The sequence below is a fragment of the Copidosoma floridanum genome, unplaced genomic scaffold (assembly GCF_036245765.1).
Source record: "Copidosoma floridanum isolate Cflo_tuat_1 unplaced genomic scaffold, Cflo_Japanese_pri ptg000004l, whole genome shotgun sequence".
Lineage (NCBI taxonomy): Eukaryota > Metazoa > Arthropoda > Insecta > Hymenoptera > Encyrtidae > Copidosoma > Copidosoma floridanum.
Genome location: NW_028321881.1, coordinates 37,734,085 through 37,755,533, shown reverse-complemented (window position 1 = coordinate 37,755,533; position 21,449 = coordinate 37,734,085). Strand labels below are relative to the sequence as shown.

General features: G+C 35.0%; 2 protein-coding genes across 3 annotated transcripts in view; one reads left to right on the top strand and one right to left on the bottom strand.

The window, feature by feature from the left end:
- The window catches only part of Bem46 (abhydrolase domain containing 13-like protein Bem46), a 73,021-nt gene extending 60,552 nt beyond the window's left edge, over positions 1-12,469 (bottom strand). Inside the window, exons 1-5 of one of the 2 annotated variants that reach the window (XM_089597650.1) lie at positions 12,282-12,469; positions 11,999-12,206; positions 11,610-11,841; positions 10,856-11,049; positions 9,858-10,018 (exon numbers count right to left, since the gene is read on the bottom strand). In XM_089597650.1, coding sequence (XP_089453776.1) covers positions 9,858-10,018; positions 10,856-11,049; positions 11,610-11,841; positions 11,999-12,167 — 756 coding nt within the window. In that variant the 5' untranslated portion in view covers positions 12,168-12,206; positions 12,282-12,469. The remainder of the gene's footprint in view (positions 1-9,857; positions 10,019-10,855; positions 11,050-11,609; positions 11,842-11,998; positions 12,207-12,281) is intronic. The other variant, XM_089597655.1, reaches the window with a different exon arrangement.
- Positions 12,470-20,595: 8,126 nt separating this feature from the next.
- The window catches only part of LOC106640507 (uncharacterized), a 66,341-nt gene continuing 65,487 nt past the window's right edge, over positions 20,596-21,449 (top strand). Inside the window, exon 1 of the mRNA XM_014354577.2 lies at positions 20,596-20,998. Within this exon, the coding sequence (XP_014210063.2) occupies positions 20,879-20,998 (120 nt within the window). The 5' untranslated portion in view covers positions 20,596-20,878. The remainder of the gene's footprint in view (positions 20,999-21,449) is intronic.

Here is a 21,449-nt window from a genome sequence, read left to right as displayed (position 1 = left end):
CAAAATAATATAATTTCTAACAAAAAAAATTTCTTCACGAATAACTAAACAGATTAAAGAAAGCAAAACATTTTTTACGTACATTGTATTTCCGTTTTTAAATGAAATGATGAAATGCGAAAAATTTTTTTTGCATACATACATTCCGTATACTAATGATACAGTTTTTGGTCTTGGGAAGTAATGAAATCAACAAAAAAATTCAAGTTTTTCTTTTGTAACTAGTAGTAATTTAATTGAATATAATCAACCACTGGAATAATACGGTTATATCTAACATTACTTGTGAAGGATATTATATTGAATAATATAGTACGTATTACATAACTTGCCGGGACTGATTTTTGAGTTTTTTGATGAACAATCAATACCAAGTTTTTACGGATAACAGAATGTATAAAACAATTTTTTCGTACATTTCTAATTAGTTGATTATAAAGTCAATAGTTAATCACTAACCAAGAAAAAAATGTTTTATTTAAATGTTATAATAAGTTATTTCAATTAGCTCCTCAAGCTTGCGTTTCATTGAATGTACAGAAGAACAAATTCTTTGTAAAAAAACAAATAGAAAAATAAAAATTCAATTTGTACCCTGGTAGACAATTGACCATTTTGTGAGCATTTATAACACGTTTTTTCTAGCCTTTTTCCAGAATTTTATATTTTGACAAAATAGCTGTAAAATGCTGGAAAAAACATTTTCATATTTCTTAGTAAGAGAAGTCAACACGATCTATTTTCATCATCATCTGTATGTATATAAAGAAAAATTTAATAATAATTCTTAATTATTGTACAGTGCAAAAAATTTGCCAAATATAGATCCTTGTTTGCTGTATGAAAGAAATAAAGAATTTTATGTTGCGACTAGGTACGATGTTTAATTTTATAATAACAATTTATGTATATTTCAAATACAAATACATTCAATAGACAATTTTTCATGCATAGAAATTATTAATTATTTCATTGTTGGTCCAATCAACTAGTCCAGCTTTTATATTAATTCCTGCTTACTACAATCTACAAATTCATAATGATAAATTTCATTAAAAAAAAAATTGCCAAATTTATAGCCTCTTCATTAAATAAATCAAAAAATTTACGACTTAGCAATTATCAATTATGTGTTTATATTATTTTTTTATATACACATAATTTTAAATTCTTAAAGCCTTTTAAGGAATTACATTTCAAAAATAACAATGAATATTAGAGACCAAAGTTAAGCACTTGGAAGCTTCAAGAAGCAGCCTGCACATTGAACTTTGACATTGTGATGTGAAAGCCCGATCGGCCGGCTTTCGCAGCTCTTCCTAACAAGCTTTAATAGCTCACTGCTATGGCGCTCTGTACACATCCGAAATATATTTTCCGACATACTTATCGTTATGTTATGGCAGCTCAACACCTATTTGTGCCCGTACGAAACGATCTTTGACGCAAGCAAACCCAAATAATCATGCAGTAAGAGCCCTAGCGTCACTTGAACACTGGTAGCGTATGCAAACAGGCTTTGAGAGCTAGCATTTTTTTTTGCGTGTAGTTAAATTAACCGTGATGCAGTAGGCGGACGTTTTTATGCACGGTTAGTACAATTCACTTTAACACGGTGTCTTGTGAGAGCCCCCGCTCACCCCTCCCCCCCGGAAAAAACGACTGAACCTCCATAAACTCTTGTATTTGCGTATCCATACACCCATACTTGCACTGATGACAGACTTTGGTGGATGTACTACAGATGACTAATTTGAAGTAAATGTTTATATTTTGAAAGGAATTTAAGACCCTCGGAGTAAGGCGTCGGTTTTCAATTTAAAATAAAGTGGGATAACTTTTGTAAAAAAACTAACCTTGCGGCAAAAAATCTGTTTTATCATTTAAACAATTTATAAAAATTTGTTATGCAAAATACGTAGATGAAATCACATATTTATTATGTAGCACGGACTATCCGGATGACCCAGCCCCGTTAGATGGCACTGCAAACGCAGCTAAATCGTAGACAAGCAGAAGACAAACACAACTCTTTGTACGTATATATCCATATAAATATGTCTTTCAATCTCAGTGTTTATTCAAATTTTCAAACAACCAATCAAGTTAATTTGATCTTCTTGTCTGCTTGTTTTTGTCTACTTTTCAGAGGTTCCAAATCCAAACACCAGGTGGGACACTTTTGCTTGGTCATCCAGATGAAGAAAAATTAAAGGGCGCATCCTCCTATAAAAGGGTTATTGGGTTATTGTTTAGTAGCCGATTATAAGGCGCCGCCATCTACGATTAGAGTGAGAACTATTTTAAATGCATCTGACTGGCTTTTTTAAGTTTGATCTTAAGGCAAAAGATGTAACAGTACGCTTACTTATAATATCATGCAAAGATGAAATTATACCTTGGTAATGTAAACTTACTAACAAATAATGCAAGGATAAAAAGTTGGCATGAATTTTTCAATGATACAAGAAATCTAGAAAAAAAAACAATTTTTGGTAATGTAAAGCATTTTATATCGTATTTTTTTATTACTATTTTAAAAGGGAGTTGGCTTACAGGGTTCAGTCATAGAGATATTTGAATAGAGCACGCCAAAGGCCAAATTTTGCGATGTGTGCAAAGAGAGAAAAGGCTGCCAGGAATACCTCTTGTGTCCTTGTCTAACAAGTGTATCCATAGAAAGGAGTCGATACGCATGCGTATATTAGATAAAAACATAAGGAGACTTGTGAGCAGCCTTTTCTTTCGTTCCGCATATCATATCATTGCCACTTATAAGCTACCGTACCCCTGGCGTAATTTTTTCTAATATCTCTATGGGTGTAGTCGTATCGGAGTCGAGTAAGGATCTATACAGTAAGTTGCCGTACCGCACAACGACGCACTACTTTTATGCGTCGTGAGTTGTGCGATACGGCAACTACTCTGTTGCTGAGCATCAGATGATAAAATTAGCTGATAATCACTTCACATTTGGGCATGATATTCACCTAGTATTAAACCGGTTTTTTCATGATTTTCACCTGATTTGCAGCTGGTTTTCACCTGATGTGTAATTGGTAATAATCAGCTGAAAATAAGCTAAATATTATGTATATGCTCTTTACATTCAGCTAACTTTCACCTGATAATCAGCTGATTCTCATCAGTTACATATCAGGTGATAATCAGCTAAAAATTAAGTGATGATCATGAGAAAATCGGGTGAATATTAGATGAATATCATACCAAAATGTCGGGTTATTATCAGCTGATTATCATCCAAGGCTCAGCAGCCGCGTACTGTTTAAAGTGGAATCTCAAAGCAAAAGCTATGACAGTACACTTACTCATAAGATGAAAAGCTAGTAATGCAAGGATGAAAAAAAGTTTTGGTACTTTTAATTTACTTATATTATAAATAATGCAGGGACAAAAAGTTACCATGCATTTTCGAATGATGCAAGAATGAATCAGATTTGATTTAAGTCAATATTTATAGTTAACTTCAAAAAAACGATTTTTTATGTAAGCATTGCAGTTGTAATTCAAATAGATTTTTTTAAAGCTCATAATTTAATACGGTCAAGTTGATAATAAGTCAACGTTAATTTAACATGGGATTAACATAGAATCAACGATGTAATTCGAGACTCGTTTCAACGTTAATTTAGCATTGATATTTTTGATAGAGTTTCTAATGATACAAGGATGCAAGGAAATGGAAAGTTGAGCGATACTAATAATAATTTGAGTTCAGCTTGTTTTTTTGATACTGGTTCTACAGCACATGATGCGGATGTTGTAGAAGATACGAAAGATTAAATTTATTTCTTATGCATATTAAAAAGCAATGAGTTCTGCAGTATTTTTTTGTAGGAATGCCAATCTAAACGAGATCAACAAAACGATTGCCTCTTTACTTAACAAAGTGACAATGTATCGATAGTACAGAAAATTTTGATGATTCTGTTTTTTAAGCCATGTTACTGCATAAGTATTTGAACACGTTATCACCACTATCAGTTGCTCCTAACTCATATACTCAACTTGATAGATAATTGTATAGTTATATGCTTATTCGATATCAAATGGGTTAAGGTTTGTGTTATAGAACGAGGTAGTTACTTCTGAAACGACGTAGTAATACATTTAAAAATGAGATTTTAACGGATGACCCAACAGTAGAGATGGTATTTGTTAATCAAATCGCATTATACTTCTCAGAAACTGACTATCATTTCGTATTTAAAAGAAAAACGTTTTCAATCAATTTAGCTTCTGCAATGGCAATAAACAAAGCGCTAGAACAGACTTTTCACTAAATTGATGTAAGGGCGCTTAGTAAATCAGCAAGAGTTTCTACCTAACCGACATATGGGATTGTCCACTGAGAGCGGGCCACCTTGCGCTAATAAGACTTTTTTTGCCTTAACACGCTGTGTTCAGCTCACTCATAATGGCTGGGAGATAACTAAGAAAAATTGTTAAAAAATACAAATCGACAGATTTTGATCTACTCTTTTTAGTAGTGCTGTTTATTTTCCCTCAAAACCTTTTTTTCGTGGGAAAAAATGAGTCAGAAGTTCAGGACATTTCTCTGAAATTCACCATGGTTTAAAAAATTAAATTTGCAGGAATCGAAAGAGCAGTGCTGAAACATTAACTCCACAAATTTTTAGAGTCGGATAGCAAGAAATTCGTGAATTATAAGCAAATAAAGACGTTGGAATGAGCCAGTTGCATGGCGGCAATATACAACAAACTCGTTAGTAATAGTATGTCGCCGAGTGGCAGCGTGGTGCATGGGACAATTGCATGCCTCGCTGTCATGCGACTTGCTCATGCCATCGTTTTTATTTGCTTGTAATTCACGCATTTTTTACACTCCCACTCTAAACATTTGTGAAGTTAATGTTTTAGCATTGCTCTTTTGATTTCTGCAAATTTAATTTTTTTAAATCATGGCGAATTTCATAGAAACGTCCTGAACTTGACTTATTTATCTCCACGAAAAAAAGGTTTTGAGAAAAAACAAATAGCTCTATAGGAAATAGCAGATCAAAATCTATCGATTTATATTTTTTAGTTATTTTTTTAGCTGTCTCCCAGCCATTATGAGCGAGTTGAACACAGCGTATTTGGGAGAAAAAATTCCTCGCGCGCTAGGTGGCGAGCTCTCAGTGAACAAGCCCATATTTACCTCGATACATTTTTATTACTCAATAACTTCTTAGCTAATTTTACGCAAAGTGATGAGAAAAGGCAAAAATCTAATACTTTGAGATGTATTATTGAAGCCTAAATTTATCAGAATCCGTTGGGAACTGAAGCTGAAAAGTTGCAGCGTGTGATTATTAAAGTTACATCTCACCCTATTTGAAGTAAATACGTATTAAAATATGTCCTAAAAATGACGTCTGTAAAGACTATTTTTTATTATATCACGTAGCCAATAACAGCTTCAAAACGCAAGAAATGGCTCAAATCAATCAAGATACGTATATCTCATTACACACGCCTTACATTTTGATTTTGATCGTATATAGTTACGAAAGATGTACAAGCTAAATAGAATTTCATATACAGTTGTGTCATTTGATCCAGCCCTGAAAAAAACATTTTATTTTTAGAAATTAGCAGGCCGTAATAAATACTGCTTCCTTCTACAGCAGATTTTTAATTCAAAACTTTATCGGTTGGTCTATATTCAAAGTCACACAGTAACGCTAAACAATAAACAGAGATGACAATCATTTTCACATACATAAGTATATTGAGTTTGATTTACCCCATTCTTTTAAACTTTCTGGAAACACTTTCATATCCCAGAAATCAATTGATACCTATATTTGATCATTAGATAATCGAGATATACGTAGAAGTTGAAAAACGTGCTACAGGCCGATTAGAGATTCTAGGAGGGACATTCAAAGGGTAAGGCTATTAACTTTTATCTAACCTTACTAAGTCAAAAATGTAGAGCTATAATTGCACCTATAAATTGTAGTTATAATTATAATTATAATTACCTATGGAACAGCTATAATTACCTGCAAAATATAGCTACAAATGTAGCTGTAAATTGCAGCTATACATTTTATTCAAATTTAAAGTAAAATTTGGTGTAAAATGAAATTTTTTTAAATAATAACAATCAGAACACGTGCGATAACAAGTACCAGTATCAATCATCGATGTGATAACATCAAAACTGGGAGCCTGAAGAATTTTTGAATAAGTAGAAAAAAAAACAAGAAATCATAACTGAAATTTTTTTTCAAACTTGTTCAAAAATACTTTAGGTTCTCAGTTTTAATGTTATCATACGGATGATAACGTCAATATTGACTCATATACTTTTAAAAAAATCAGATTTTAAACCCACTTTTATTTAAAATCCAAGCAAAATTTACAGCTGTGCTCTATAGCTATATTACACACAGGTAATAATTATAGCTGTTTTACAGGCTATTGTAGCTATTGGGGATCCAAAAGGTCACGTGACTCTCGTGATATACATAGTCGCTTGGGGGAAAAATAACACAGGCCTTGTAGGTGCAATTATATTTTTATTTTTTTACACGTTCAACGATTGTAATACGATAAAAGCCTTTTAATAACACATTTTTGAGGAGATGACAATACCTTAGCTATTTTTTTTCAAACTCAATTAGTCTTTTGCAGCTTAAAACTCTCCTTTGACAGTGCGAAAACGCACATTTAACCTTACCAAAATCCCGCTTGTTTTCCTATATATAATCGGGAACGGGAGAACTTTGTACAAGTTAAATGTGCGTTTTTGCACTTTCAAAGGAAAGTTTAATTCTGCAAAAGACTAATTGAATTGGGAAAAAATAGTTGAGGTGTTGTCATCTCCTCAAAAATATGTTATTGAAAAGCTTTCATCGTATTACCATTGTTGAACGTGTAAAAAAAATAAAAATATAGTTGCACCTACAAGGCCTGTGTTATTTTTCCCCCAAGTGACTATATATATCGCGAGAGTCACGTGACCTTTTGGAATCACAATAGTTTATGGGTGTTATTATAGCTATAAATTATTGACTGAGATAACCTTACGAAGCTTACAGTTTATAATTACTTTTCCAAACAGAAAGTCGTAGAGTGGCTATCGGTAGGCCCTCTGTAATAGGGCAACACTTAAATACTCCTGTTCGGTTAGGGCTCGGACACATGGAACCGCGTAAAGCGTAAAGCGTATCGCGTAAAATTATAGGATCAGGGAAAGTTAGGTAAGGTACGCTTTACGCGAAAAAATTCGTCATCGCGCACATGGGAGTAAAAAATACGCGCGTAAGAGTTTTTAAACCAATCACAGCGAATATTTCGTTGGCTTTGCACATGCTGTCTCGCTTGCACTCATGGCAAAAATAAAGTTACGCCCGTATTTTTGTACCCATGTGCGCGATGACAAATGTTTTCGAGTAAAACGTAAATAAAGTATGCAACCTGTAAATACAGTCAGCAGCTAATGTCAACAACAACAATTACAGTATCAATTGTATAATTAATCGAATTTCTGACATGAATGAAAAATAAATCGTAAGAACTTTGGGCAAATTGTGGCAAGTCTGTACGACCTATGCAATGACTCAATATCGCAAAGAAAAAGTGAGAAGTGTAATGATTAAGCTGTATGAAACGTATTAATGGCTCTCAAATAAAAAGAAAAAAAGAAGTATGTGCTTGAAATTTTTTTTTTTGACATGTACAGGTTAGAATTCACTTGCGTTGAGAACTTCGAAAGCTTTTTTGTTGACAAGACAGCAGATTGGTCAACGCCCCTCTACTTCAAACTTACGCGATACGTGAGGCTTTTACGCCTTTTCTATATGTGACCACAAAGTGGCGTATACCTAACCTTCCTTACTCTTACGCGATACGCGATACGCTTTACGCTTTACGCGGTTCCATGTGCCCGAGCCCTTAGAGTTTCACATATTTTTTTTAAACCTTTGCAATATACCCGAATAGAAATGTGCCGTAGCTTGCCTGACTGCCTGTGCAGGTCCTGCACAGGCAAGATAGGCATTTTATGCATATGTGAGTTCAGGCTGTGCACAGTTCCTGAACAGGTCCGGTGCTCTTGCCTGAACTGACATCAACTGTCTGCTACTACAGTACAGTCTTAACCTTTTTTTCAATTAATCTAAAATGGAGCAAAACCATTATTCTCGACGAAAGACGCGAAATAAATATAGAATGTAAATTATTCGTAAAAGAAAAATTTCGGAAAAAAGAAAACCATACAGATTTAATGGAAATAATGAAAAAAAAAGCTAAACTTACAGATATTATTAGTGAAAACTCAGCTGTACAGTTTGATAAGCAAGAAATTTAGAGCGATATTCAGCAAGAAATTTTTGAAGAATTAAACATAACTAATGACAGTGTGTAAGAAAAAAAAAACAAAAAAACGAACAAGTGTCAATGTTGATGAAGTTCGTGATTTGTATGTACAACTTCGGAAATGAAAAAGAGAGTATTTTATTGCAAATAGCCACATGGATAAAATTTTAAAAATATTGCAATATCACATTCCCAGCTTACCTGTATCCCATAAAACTTTACTGAAATTAACTTCTCTGTTTAAAAACATTTTTTTATGTAACATAACCTTACTATTTAATTGTATAAAAGTCAGTTCAGGACTAGATTATATTTGTCCAGGTTGCCTGAGCTAAGGCTGCCTGTGCAGGAGCCTGAGCAGGTCCTGTGCACATCGTTGGATAAAATTCCATTAATGCCTGAGCAGGTCCTGCGCAGGCAGCTCAGGCACCTGTCCAGGACCTGTTCAGTGCCTGAACTCAATTTCTGTTCGGGTATTGATAAACACTGAAATGCTGAAATCGACTCCTGATGCCGATGTTGCCAAGAAGTTAAAAAAAAAAAAAATTGATAAACACTTTTACCAACACAATTATCTGGGAGCATTTTGTTAATTTTGAAGTCGAAACCAATTTTTTCCTCTTCAAGCTTTGCCCGGCTTGAAGATCGTATACTTTCTGTTATTTTGGTAGTGCAAAAAATGATAACGTTCTACTTTGAAACTTTTTTTTTAAGGAGAGTTTAACAATACTTATATTTATCTATAAATTACGGATTATTATTCTTAATAATCATGTGCTAGTTCACTACTTATTGTAATTTTGTCAAAATCAGACTACATTAGATAAAAATGTTCAAGTAGAAAATTTCGTTAGATACGTTGATTTACCACAAGAACTTAATACAAAGTTGACAAAATTTTTTTATCAGGCTAACATCGTTTACAAGACAATTGGAAAATCAACTTTCAACACTATTTTAACGGTGTTCAAAAGAACTTTGAAATGTTCTATTTTTTTTGTAATCTACGAGTTTTATTATATGTACAGAATTAAAAGTATCAGGAATCAATTTGCATGGATAAAAACTACTGCAAATAAAAAAAATAATTGGAATTATTGATTGTTAAAGTTTCAATAACCAGTGGGATTGGATTCAAGTAAACAATGTTACGTTTATTTTCTGCTTGTCAACGCTTTAGCAGCTAATGTAGCGCCTTCAAACGGGACTTGGTCATTCGGATATTCCGAATTATTTCCAGTGTAGGAAGCTCAGTTTTCAAGCATTCACTTTACTTATTGCTAACAATATTTTGTATGCGCAATATCTTTGACACATTAGATGTATTTGAGGCTATAGCTCAGAGCTTCGAGGTGCTCAGACATCTCAATATAGATATAGATTTTTTAATGTAGAACTATTTAGTTTTACAGGCCCTTGAGGTCCTCTAAGCTTCTCCAAGCTAAAGCTTCAAACAAATCTATAGAGTACGTTCTGATAGTTTGAATGAAAAATTATGTAAATACCTTATTTTTATAACATAATAAAGGAAGGTACTGCAATACTTTGGATTTCATTAGAATTGTAGCTATATCAGGTATACTGGTAAAAGTATTTTCAATAATAAGGCACCAAATTCTTTGTGAAAAATTAACTTTTGCAGCTATATCAATAGCAACAGCTCCTCCTAAAATTTTAATTTGTATAAAAATAAATAATGGCATTCATCATTGGTTAAAACCTTAAAACAAGTTATTTTAATATTACATTAAAATTAAATAGTGATGAGGGTTAAAACTGATCTTTATTTTTTAGTTTGAGTGTTCTGGTTCAACTATTGTGAAATCTGATTTGCATCTTATCATAGTGAACACAGAACTTCTTTAAAAAATAATGAAGCACTGGTTTTTAAATGGGTATATTTCAGTAACTTGAAAAACTACCATTAAATTTTTTTTATTATACAAATAGTTATTTTCGTTGGTACATTTTGGAACCAAGTTGCATAGTCGAAACAGAAACTTGACACTCAAACTTAGAATATTCATCATAGAAGACAGCCTCAAGTTGGCATTGCTGATAGGCATGGGGGCAGGTTCAATAATTTCCACTCAAGCAGGAACTTAGAATGCTTTGACACGCCTCTACTTAAGAGCATACATATTACACCTAGGCATAAGGCTTGAGTAAGCAGAGCACTATGACTTTAATGCCTATATGAAAAATATTTAACCTGGCGCTATGCCTACCATCCCAATTCTCCACTACTTGGAGTCTTTATTATAAGGCAGTGCTAATAATAGCTAAACAATGTATATATTTTAATGCACGTGATTCTGAAAAAGACTATACACTAATTACTGAATCCACTTACTGTATTAATAATTAAGTGCTAATAAAATGCAAATAATAGAGATTTGAAAGAAAGTTGACTAGTAAGACAATGGAAAGATCAAAGATAAACACAAAAGTCAAAATTCTATCTATTAAAAGTCAATGAGAAACTTCATTAAAATACTATTACCTAAGGATCGTCCAAAAACGATGATTTCATTAGTATTAATATCATTACGAGAATACAAGTACTCCAATCCTGCTTGTGCATCCATGTACAAGCCTTCTTCTGAAGGAAAGCCCTGAGAAAGGCCATATCCTCTATATTCTATCATCAGTATATTACAACGTACATTATCATAGATGCCTTTAACGTTATCCAGCCTGCCAATAATAAATACATTAATACCAATACATAGAAATCAAGGTCTCTACAAATCTGGCAAATTTAAAATTCCCAGATTTCCAGAGGTATAAATATAAAGAATTCAGGGGTATTTTATTCAACCATACAAAATTCTTTAGTGAATAATAATTCAAGAAATGTGACTAAGTGTAATTTATATAAAATAATAGTATCAATGAATGAAGTAAGAAAAAGAGGGTAAAATTTTTAATTAGAAAGAAATCGATGAAACTTGAAATGAAGTGACTGATGAATCATGCAAACAAGTTAATCTAATTTTTTTACAATTAATACATAATCCACAGTATAAATACAATAGCATGTTTTTAATGTCTACTTGTATCTGGTTTATTTTTATAAAAGGACTCAAACTTTTCTAGATTTTTCCCACTTTCTATGAAGTGAAATAAAATCCCCAAAAATTTACGAATTTCTCAGTTTTTTAAGTTCTGTAAGAACCCTGGAACAGTGGGAGTCAGTAAAAATGTAAAAATTTAATACAAGAGTATTTAAATCATTTTGCAGTCAAGTGGCAAACCTGTGTCCTATATTTCCAGAGTTACCATGAAAAAAGAGTAATGTTGGACACTTCTTGAATAGATGGTCAGGCTGTGAAATGAAGTACATGTGAAGAAAAGTTTCATCAATGGACTTAGTATAAATGTTCTCAAATGGTAGATTGTACATTGAAGGCAGAGGTACAAAAATCCGCGAATTGCTAGGTATTAGTGGATAGTACAAAAACGAGTCCTCCGTGAAGTAGAGTACAACTGCAAAAAAATGCTTGACATCAGTGATAGACATATTGAACATAAGCAGGATGTGAGATTTGAGCGTAACTTTTTTCAGCTTTGAGTCTATGTTAAAAATCTCATAGGTGATGAATAGGAAATAAGTTACACACTTATACCAGCCAAGATGACACACCTACACTGAAGCAGCAAATCAGGAGGAAAGCAACCACGGTTCCATAGAGCCAATAGAGCAGATAGCACACAAAGAAATAAACAACAAACGATACCCAAAACTCAAAACTGACTCTCCAAACGAGACGAAAAGCTGTCTTAATGCGGCTTAACCTCAGTCTGATGGCCATGTCAGTTGGCTGCCGTCAAGTAATCAAATTAGGCAATACCTATTAGAAATGAATCACCCGGTATTAACAGCACTTATAAAATAATGTTGTAAAACACGTTATAGACCCACTCACCAACTGGTAAGTTGGTTGTGTCCTGATAAGAATAAATACACCAAATACAGATGCTGATGTAGCCTGTTGACCACTTCTCTAATGTTAGAACTGCAACCATCGGCATTTGGCTTTGTGATGTTACAGTACGTATTTCAATAGGATGCAGAGTATTGCAGAGTACACATCAGACAGAGATTTGAATGTGACTTCTTTACACTTTTTCGATATAAGAATAGGTTTGTTCATTTATCCACCTTGGAGTGGAGCGCTCCGAGCAGAGCTGCATAGCAAATTGTTCCCGATGTCCCAATCGAACTGAATTGGCGCTATCGATAGTAAGCAGCATGGTTCAGTACGGTCGGGACTTACATCAAGAGTGCTCTCGAAAGTGGCATCCAAAGAAACGTGAAATTCAAATTAGCTACATGGAGCAAAACGCTAAAACCCACATAACTCAACAGAATTATCTAACATAATAAATAAATAAACCCCAAGCTAATAAACCCAAAAACCCAATGCTAATTAACCCAGTAACACGGAACGCCTACTGGCCACTTTTGAATTTAATGCTTTAAATAATAGCAAAAGCGCCAATCACCACACAACCCGGGGCGCTTACTGGCCGCTTTGTTTGATAATATGATCAATAAAATAACACAAGCGCCTATCACCACAACCCGGGGCGCTTACTGGCCGCTTTGTTTATTAATTAAATAAACAAAATATTGCAAGCGCCAATCTCCTCACAACCCGGGACGCTTACTGGCCGCTTTGTTTATTAATCGAATAAATAAAATAATGCAAGCGCCAATCCCCTCACAACCCGGGACGCTTACTGGCCGCTTTGTTTATTAATTAAAAAAATAAAATGACACAAGCGCCAATCATCGCACAACCCAGGGCGCTTACTGACCACTCTGTTTATTAATTGAAAAAATAAAATAACACAAGCGCCAATCACCACACAACCCGGGGCGCTTACTGGCCGGTTTGTTAATTAATATAATAAATAAAATAATGCAAGCGCCAATCCCCTCACAACCCGGGGCGCTTACTGGTCGCTTTGTTAATTGATATAATAAATAAAATAATGCAAGCGCCTATCACCCCACAACCCGGGGCGCTTACTGGTCACTTTGTTAATTAATATGAGAAATAAAATAACACAAGCGCCAATCCCCTCATAACCTGGAACGCTTACTGGCTGCTTTGTTTATTAATTAAATAAATAAAAACAATGCAAGCGCCAATCCCCTCACAACTTATAGCGCTTACTGACCGCTCTGTTTATTAATTAAATAAATAAAATAACACAAGCGCCAATCACCACACAACCCGGGACGCTTACTGGCCGCTTTGTTAATTAATATGATAAATAAAATAATGCAAGCGCCAATCCCCTTACAACCCGGGACACTTACTGGCCGCTTTGTTAATTAATAACTTTGAATGCATTATATTATTCAACAAAGTGTCCAGTAAGCACTCTGCGTTGTGTGGAAATTGGCGCTTGCGTTATTTTATTTATTGTATTAATTAACAAAGCAGCCAGTAAGCGCCCCAGGTTGTGGTGATTGGTGCTTTTGTTAATTTATTTATTTAATAAATAAACAAAGCAGCCAGTAAGCGCCCTGGGTTGTATGGTGATTGGCGCTTGTGTTATTTTATTTATGATATTATTAAACAAAGCGGCCAGTAAGTGCCCCGGGTTGTGTTTTGACTGGCGCTTGTGTTATTTCATTTATTTAATTAATTATTAAAGCGGCCAGTAAGCGCCCTGGGTTGTGGTGATAGGTGCTTGTGTTAATTTACTTTTTTAATTAATAAACAGAGCGGCCAGTAAGCGTCCCAGGTTGTGAGGGGATTGGCGCTTGTGTTATTTTATTGATTATATTATCAAACAAAGCGGCCAGTAAGCGCCCCGGGTTGTGTGGTGATTGGCGCTTTTGCTATTATTTAAAGCATTAAATTCAAAAGTGGCCAGTAGGCGCTCCGTGTTACTAGGTTAATTAGCATTAGGTTTTTGGGTTTATTAGCTTGGGGTTTATTTATTTATTATGTTAGATAATTCTGTTGAGTTATGTGGGTTTTAGCGTTTTGCTCCATGTAGCCAATTTGAATTTCACGCTTCTTTGGATGCCACTTTCGAGAGCACTCTTGATGCATGTCCCGACCGTACTGAACCATGCTACTTACTATCGATAGCGCCAATTTAGTTCGATTGGGACATCGGGAATAATTTGCTATGCAGCTCTGGCTCCGAGGCAGAGTTGGTTAAATACATTGGTTTTCGGATTTATACTGTATAAAACATTTCCGACGTTTCCTACATCCAATTTAGAGAGTGAGCTATATATGTGTACACATTAAGGTCCTATCACCCGATGACCCAGGGTGCTTACTGGTCACTCTGTTAAATAAATAATTATTAATAACACAAGCGCCTACCACCCAATGACCCGGGGGGCTTACTGGCTACAGTGCCATATGATAAAATATTAATTATTAACACAAGTGCCTATTACCCGATGACCCAGGGCGCAAACTTGCCTTTCTATAAAATAATAAAGTATTAATTATTAACACAAGCGCCTATCACCCGATGACCCGGGGTACTTACTGGCAACTCTGTTAAATAAATAATTATTAATAACACAAGCGCCAATCACCCGATGACCCGGGGTGCTTATTAGAAACTTTGTTAAATAAATAGTTATTAATAACACAAGCGCCTATCACCTGATAAGCTGGGATGCTTATTGCTAATCTAGTAAATAAATAATTATCAATAAATAAGTAAAGCACCTATTTTTTGATGATCCAGGACACTTATTGGCCACACTATTAAATAATAAAAGTTAATTGATAACATATGTTAACCGTTCACATTTTTAATTTGCGCCCTTGTAATTGACTGATAATTTATTATTTAATAGTAGCCAGTAAGTGCCCTAGATCATTGGGTAATAGGCGCTTGTGTAATTAATAATTATTTATTTAACAGAGTTGCCAGTAAGCACCCCGGGTCATTGCCGGGTGATAGTAGCTTAGCCGAACGTGCTAGCTCGCCAGCGAAAGTAGTCGGCGCTTGAAGCCAGAGAGGGACCTATCTGAAAAAGAAAGACGGAATCCCATGTGTGATTACTTCTGTAATACCTTCAGGAAAGCCATGTGGTATTACCTATGGTTTTACGTATGGCATTATATAAGGGGTTTTAGCTTGGTAATGCCATACGTAATTCCATTTGAAAATCTACATAGAATTACAAATTGGAAGAAGGAAAAAAATTTTGTTATCTAGAAATAACTACAGAATACTGTAATGCGTCATTTACTGTGAACAAATAATGTTACCATCTGGATGATAACCCGAAAACAAGGGGATTTAAGGTATATTTCAGGAATAAAAAAAAAAAATAAAAAAAAAAAATTTTCTTCTATAGAAGTAAAATCAGCTGAGCCCCCTTGTTTTAGAGTTATCACCCCGATGGTAAGACAAAATGTTAAATGCAAATAACTTATTATGGTATTTTGCATACATTTTTAGATGATACAAATTTTTTCTTTTTCCAATTAGTAATTCCATGTGTTTTTCCGTATGGAATTACATATAGCATTACCAAGCTAAAACCCTTTATGTAATGCCATATGTAAAACCATGTGTAATGCCATATGGCTTTCCTGAAAGTTTAACAGAAGTAATTCTACATAGAATTCCGACATTTTTTTCAGGTGGGGAGCACCCACACTTATCGAAATAAGTGTTTTTAAACATTTGAGTTAGCAACCAAGTGTGTATGCTCCCACTACACCAGGCTCCCATTTCCCTACACGCCAACGTTAAAGGGCGCATTATGCTGATCACGACAATCTTCTTTTACTACATTCACTTTAAAGTGAACAGAGTACTTACAATGAAATTAACGAACAAATCCACAAGCTGGTCGTCCCTGGACGATTGAACAAAAATGTTCAAGGCACACCAAACAAACGAAAATCGACAAGGATCAGCAGGATCAGCTTGACATACTCGCTCACTTCTTTTGCCTGCATCTGGTCGCGCTCGCTCGCAGGAATGAAAGAAAAAAATGCGTACGCGTACCTACAGCTCTTCCTCTTTCTTTCTATTCCCTACCTATTACCTATATGTGGTTGCGCATGCGCCGACTTATGGAGTCTGAGGAGTCTGCTGTCTGAGCTTAGAGAATATCTTAGAGAATATATACATGGAGGAAGCATTGTATGCTCCGGCCGCGAGACGAGATGAGAGAGACAAAAGACAAATAGCAGTACAACCTTTCTCTCTCTTACACGCCTCTGATTGGTTGGCCCCCTTCCGTATATATAGGTATAGTCGTATCCACGAGTGGTGGTCGTGGGGGAACAAAGTAGATATATGTAACCTAAGATCTGATCAAAAAAAACTTACACATTACCAGAGAATATAGAATATATCCTCTTTAAGTATAGAAGGCCAAAGCGGAATTCCGAGCAATAATAACTCCAACCGTAACTCAGTTGGAATGTTTGTCTTCGATAGCTGATCGGTCAAGAATACTCGATTAGCTTTTGCGCTCTGGGCTTCGAATCTGACCTATGTTTTTTTTTGTTTTTTTTTTTTTCAGGTATACATTTTCATAATACTTGTTTTATTACATTTCGTTTGTTTATAATTTTTATGTATTTTTATAAATAAATTTATTTTATAAGATTTCACACTTTAATAATAAGATTTAAAAAACTACTCTTGGCTAATGCCAGTAAAATACTAATGCAAAAATGTGTAAATACTTTTTGTATATTATTATTATTACAAGTGTAAATATTATTTGTTTAATTATTTACTGCATTGATCGATACGGATTTATTGGGGTTCTAATATCTAATATGCCCTTTATCCTGCATGTATCCTATCCTAATGAAAAATACTGCCACCTTCCCGTCGGTTTCCATTGAGTTATGCCAATAAAAAATAAATTATACGACGTATTGTAATAGTATAATATTGAATTTATGCTCGCATTAGTATTTTGTTGGCATTAGCCAAGAGTAGTTTTTTAAATCTTATTATTTAAGTGTGAAATCTTATAAAATAAATTTATTTATAAAAATACATAAAAATTATAAACAAACGAAATGTAATAAAACAAGTATTATGAAAATGTATACCTGAAAAAAAAAAAAAAAAAGCATAGATCAGATTCGAAGCCCAGAGCGCAGAAGCTAATCGAGCATTCTTGACCGCTCGGCTATCGAAAACAAACATTCCAACTGAGTCATTAGCCATACATGAACTGTTTAACCAGGTATGAGGGCTTTAATTAAAATTGGAAATTTTTATTCAAATTTTGTTGTTTTAATTATGTTGTAATGGAAGATTATTGTTTTAGTGTGTATTGCTCAGAATTCCGCTTTGGCCTTCTATTCTTAAAGAGGATATATTATATATTCTCTGGTAATGTATAAGTTCTTTTTCATCAAAGCTTAGGTTACATATATCTGCTCTGTTCCCCCACGACCGCCACTCGTGGATACGACTATACCTATATATACGGAAGGGGGCCAACTAATCAGAGGCGTGTAAGAGAGAGAAAGGTTGTACTGCTATTTGTCTTTTGTCTCTCTCATCTCGTCTCGCGGCCGGAGCATACAATGCTTCCTCCATGTATATATTCTCTAAGTGTCTGAGTCATCCGAGTAGAAACTGAAAGTGGGCGAAAACTGGGCCCAAGTTTGATTGCCACGCCTCCCACCTCGGCCGCAACTTGGCACCTGACTTGCCCTTCAGCGGGTTTGTAATACGGCGCTGACTTAGGCACAGCTTGGCCTGACTTTCACCCAGTAATCGCCCACTTTCGTCTGCAGAGCAGTATAATATAGAGATGTATATATGCATAAGTATATAAATAGTATAACATACGCGCGCGCAGACACACATGGATATGTATACAAACTTACATGCTAATATGCATCTAATATCAGTGCAGCCAAAAGTGGGCGATTACTGAGCGAAAATCATGCCATGTCATGCCATGTCAGGCCAAGTTGCGCCCAAGTCAGCGCCGTATTACAAATCCACTGGAGGCCAAGTCAGGTGCCAAGTGCCAAGCTGCGACCAAGGTGGGCGGCGTGGCAGCCAAGCTTGGGCCCAGTTTTCGCCCTCTTTCAATTTCTACTCGGGTAAAGTAGCTGGGGCAGTGAGGCTAGCGTAGAAAGAGAGAGAAGACGAGGGCAGTGAATCCCTTGCACACTTACGAGTGAGACTTGTGAAGTTGGCGCCCGTAAATATTAAATATTAATATTTTGCACCCATTCAGGGCTTAAACGATTCCTCCTTACTTGCGGATTTATCCTCCACTTGAATTTTTATTTGCGGATCAATAGTTTGCGAGATATTTGCAAAATAAAAAGTCGAAAATGGGCGCGGCGCTGAAGTATAAAAAACTTTGTTTTAAGTGCTAAATTGGGTTAAAATCCAATTCTACCTGTACGATTCGATTTCTCCTCATTTGCGGATTACGGAGGTATATAAATTAATGTAATTAAATGTCACAAAGTTTGTAAATAATGAATTTAATTATTGAGTGAGAGAATCTAGTAACTTTTGTTTAGTGACTTTTGGTCCAGTGCACCGTTCCTGTTGTTCGGTACATGTCGTTTCCTCCGTACAGCGGGTTCTACAAAATATTTATTAGAATAGAAAACTTTAGTAGGTATTAATCTATTAATTATTAGTTATTAGTTATTCAGCCTTTGGGTAAATACACACACACAAACACATTTTTCGATGACTATGCAATCTAGAGTAAACCCATTTAATAAACATTTTTTAAAATTGAGTACTTTTAAATTTATTACTGGGGCTGTGTTTGCATAGGCTCCGTTTGTAGTATGTTAAGGTCACGTGATCATTTATGATAAGTGCGAGTGAGACGGTGACATCATGCTGTCTCCCTCGCACTTATGATAAATGATCACGTGACCTTAACAGACTTAATAACAAACAGAGCCTTAGGCGAACACAGCCTGTGTCACTTTTATCCGTTTCCACTGGTCGGTAACTTGATCTTCAATTCGCCTGATTGATCATTTACGCGTGAAATTTGAATGCTTGAGAGCTTGAGCTGTTTTCTAAAACTTGTCCAAACAAAATTATGACTTGTGTGCTTACTTAGCTGTGGCTTGTATTGTAATGATAGCTGTACTGCTACTTTTTAGTTGTGTTGTTATTTGTTTCTTGAATAACAACAAATATTAAAATTTCGCGCGTAATGAATAAATATTAGTCCACAGTGTTTGCCACAATAGATTCCAGATATTAGATTCTCAAGATGAAAAATCTGTATCTATTGACAAATAATATTTTCTTTGAGTTTCAAGTATGTAATGTATGTGTGTGTGTGTGTATTGACTCAAAAGCTGAATAACTTATAACTAATAATTAATAGATTAATACCTACTAAAGTTTTCTATTCTGATGAATATTTTGTAAAACCCGCAGTACGGAGGAAACGACATGTACCGAACAACAGGAACGGTGCACTGGACCAAAAGTCACTAGACAAAAGTTACTAGATTCTCTCACTCAATAATTAAATTCATTATTTACAAACTTTGTGACATTTAATTACATTAATTTATATACCCCCGTAATCCGCAAATGAGGAGGAATCGAATTGTACAGGTAGAATTGGATTTTAACCCAATTTAGCACTTAAAACAAAGTTTTTTATACTTTAGCGCCGCGCGCATTTTCGACTTTTTATTTTGCAAATATCTCGCAAACTATTGATCCGCAAATAAAAATTCAAGTGGAGGATAAATCCGCAAGTAAGGAGGAATTGTTTAAGCCCTAAATAGGTGCAAAATATTAATATTTAATATTTACGGGCGCCAACTTCACAAGTCTAGGCGTCTAACCATGTCACTCGACCTTCTCGCAAGTGCCCGGATTTCATGTTGGTTAATATATAAGGGCGTTTAAGATTGAGCCAGGGTATCCCCACCGATATAGGTGTCTAAGGCAGGGAGCACGTCATTAGCCTTACTGATGAGTCCTGGCGTGCTCCCGGGACGAAACATCAAATAATCTTTTCTCTCTTATCATGGCATCACTTGATCGCCATACCTTTCTTACTTATACGCCATCTGACGAGTGTGAGCGGTACTGCTACAAAACTGCAACCCGTTGGAGGTTGGAGTTGGAGCCCGGGTAATCGTATTATCAACCACCTGTCTTATCTTAGGGTGCCTGTACGGTAGGTTTATCACGTGACCACATTTAACCTCTCTCTCACTCTCATGAGACCAGAGACCAGAGAGCGAGAGAGCTTTGACGGGAAGTTGCCAAACAGCAGGTCTTCCACGTACAGGCACCCTTACACCGTGTCACCGTGTGTATTATCTTATTATCTACCACGAAAATATGAATTTCATATATATGTGCTCGAGTTGCTTGATTGCTTATGGTCTCTATGAGTTTTTGTATGGTTATGGATTTTGCTTACTGCACAGAACAAATAGGAACCTTTTTTAATTCACTGGTAAAAAAAAATAATTAGGTACACTGGGCATTGGAATATGTGATTTACCTAATTTTTAAGTAATCCCTCGTCATGGAGGCGAGACAGTTTTTTACGCGCTCCCTAAGCCCGCTTGTCGTTAAGACTTTTGCAATCAAGTGGTCTGAAGATGGCAGGCTGTCTGTTGTTACCAAGGAAGGTGTTCACATCATTGTGAGTTAAATATAATTATCTACTACCTAAGATGAGTAATGATTTCGTAACCCCTATAGTACTTATACAATATTTACATTTTCTTAATTCGCATTTTTTGTTTACTGCTGCACATACTTATGTTATCTCTAATTCTCCATGTGGGTTTCCCTCTCTTTTATGATTGCTTTATTGTACATTACAAATAATACAAGTACGTACTTAAACGTCTCTTCAATATGTTTCTCATTTAATATGAAGAGGTGTCTTATATGGTGCATGTGTTACTTAAATCATGTATTTTACTGTTAAATTTGAGTAGTTATCACTCAAAGGGTTCTTATAGCTATTTTTTTAATGATAGTGTACCCAAGGATTTTCTTACATACTTCGATTCCCTGATTATAAATATTGAATTAAGAGTTGAAGATTTGAGAGAATAAAGTTAATTTTTGGTAAAATAATTTGTAAA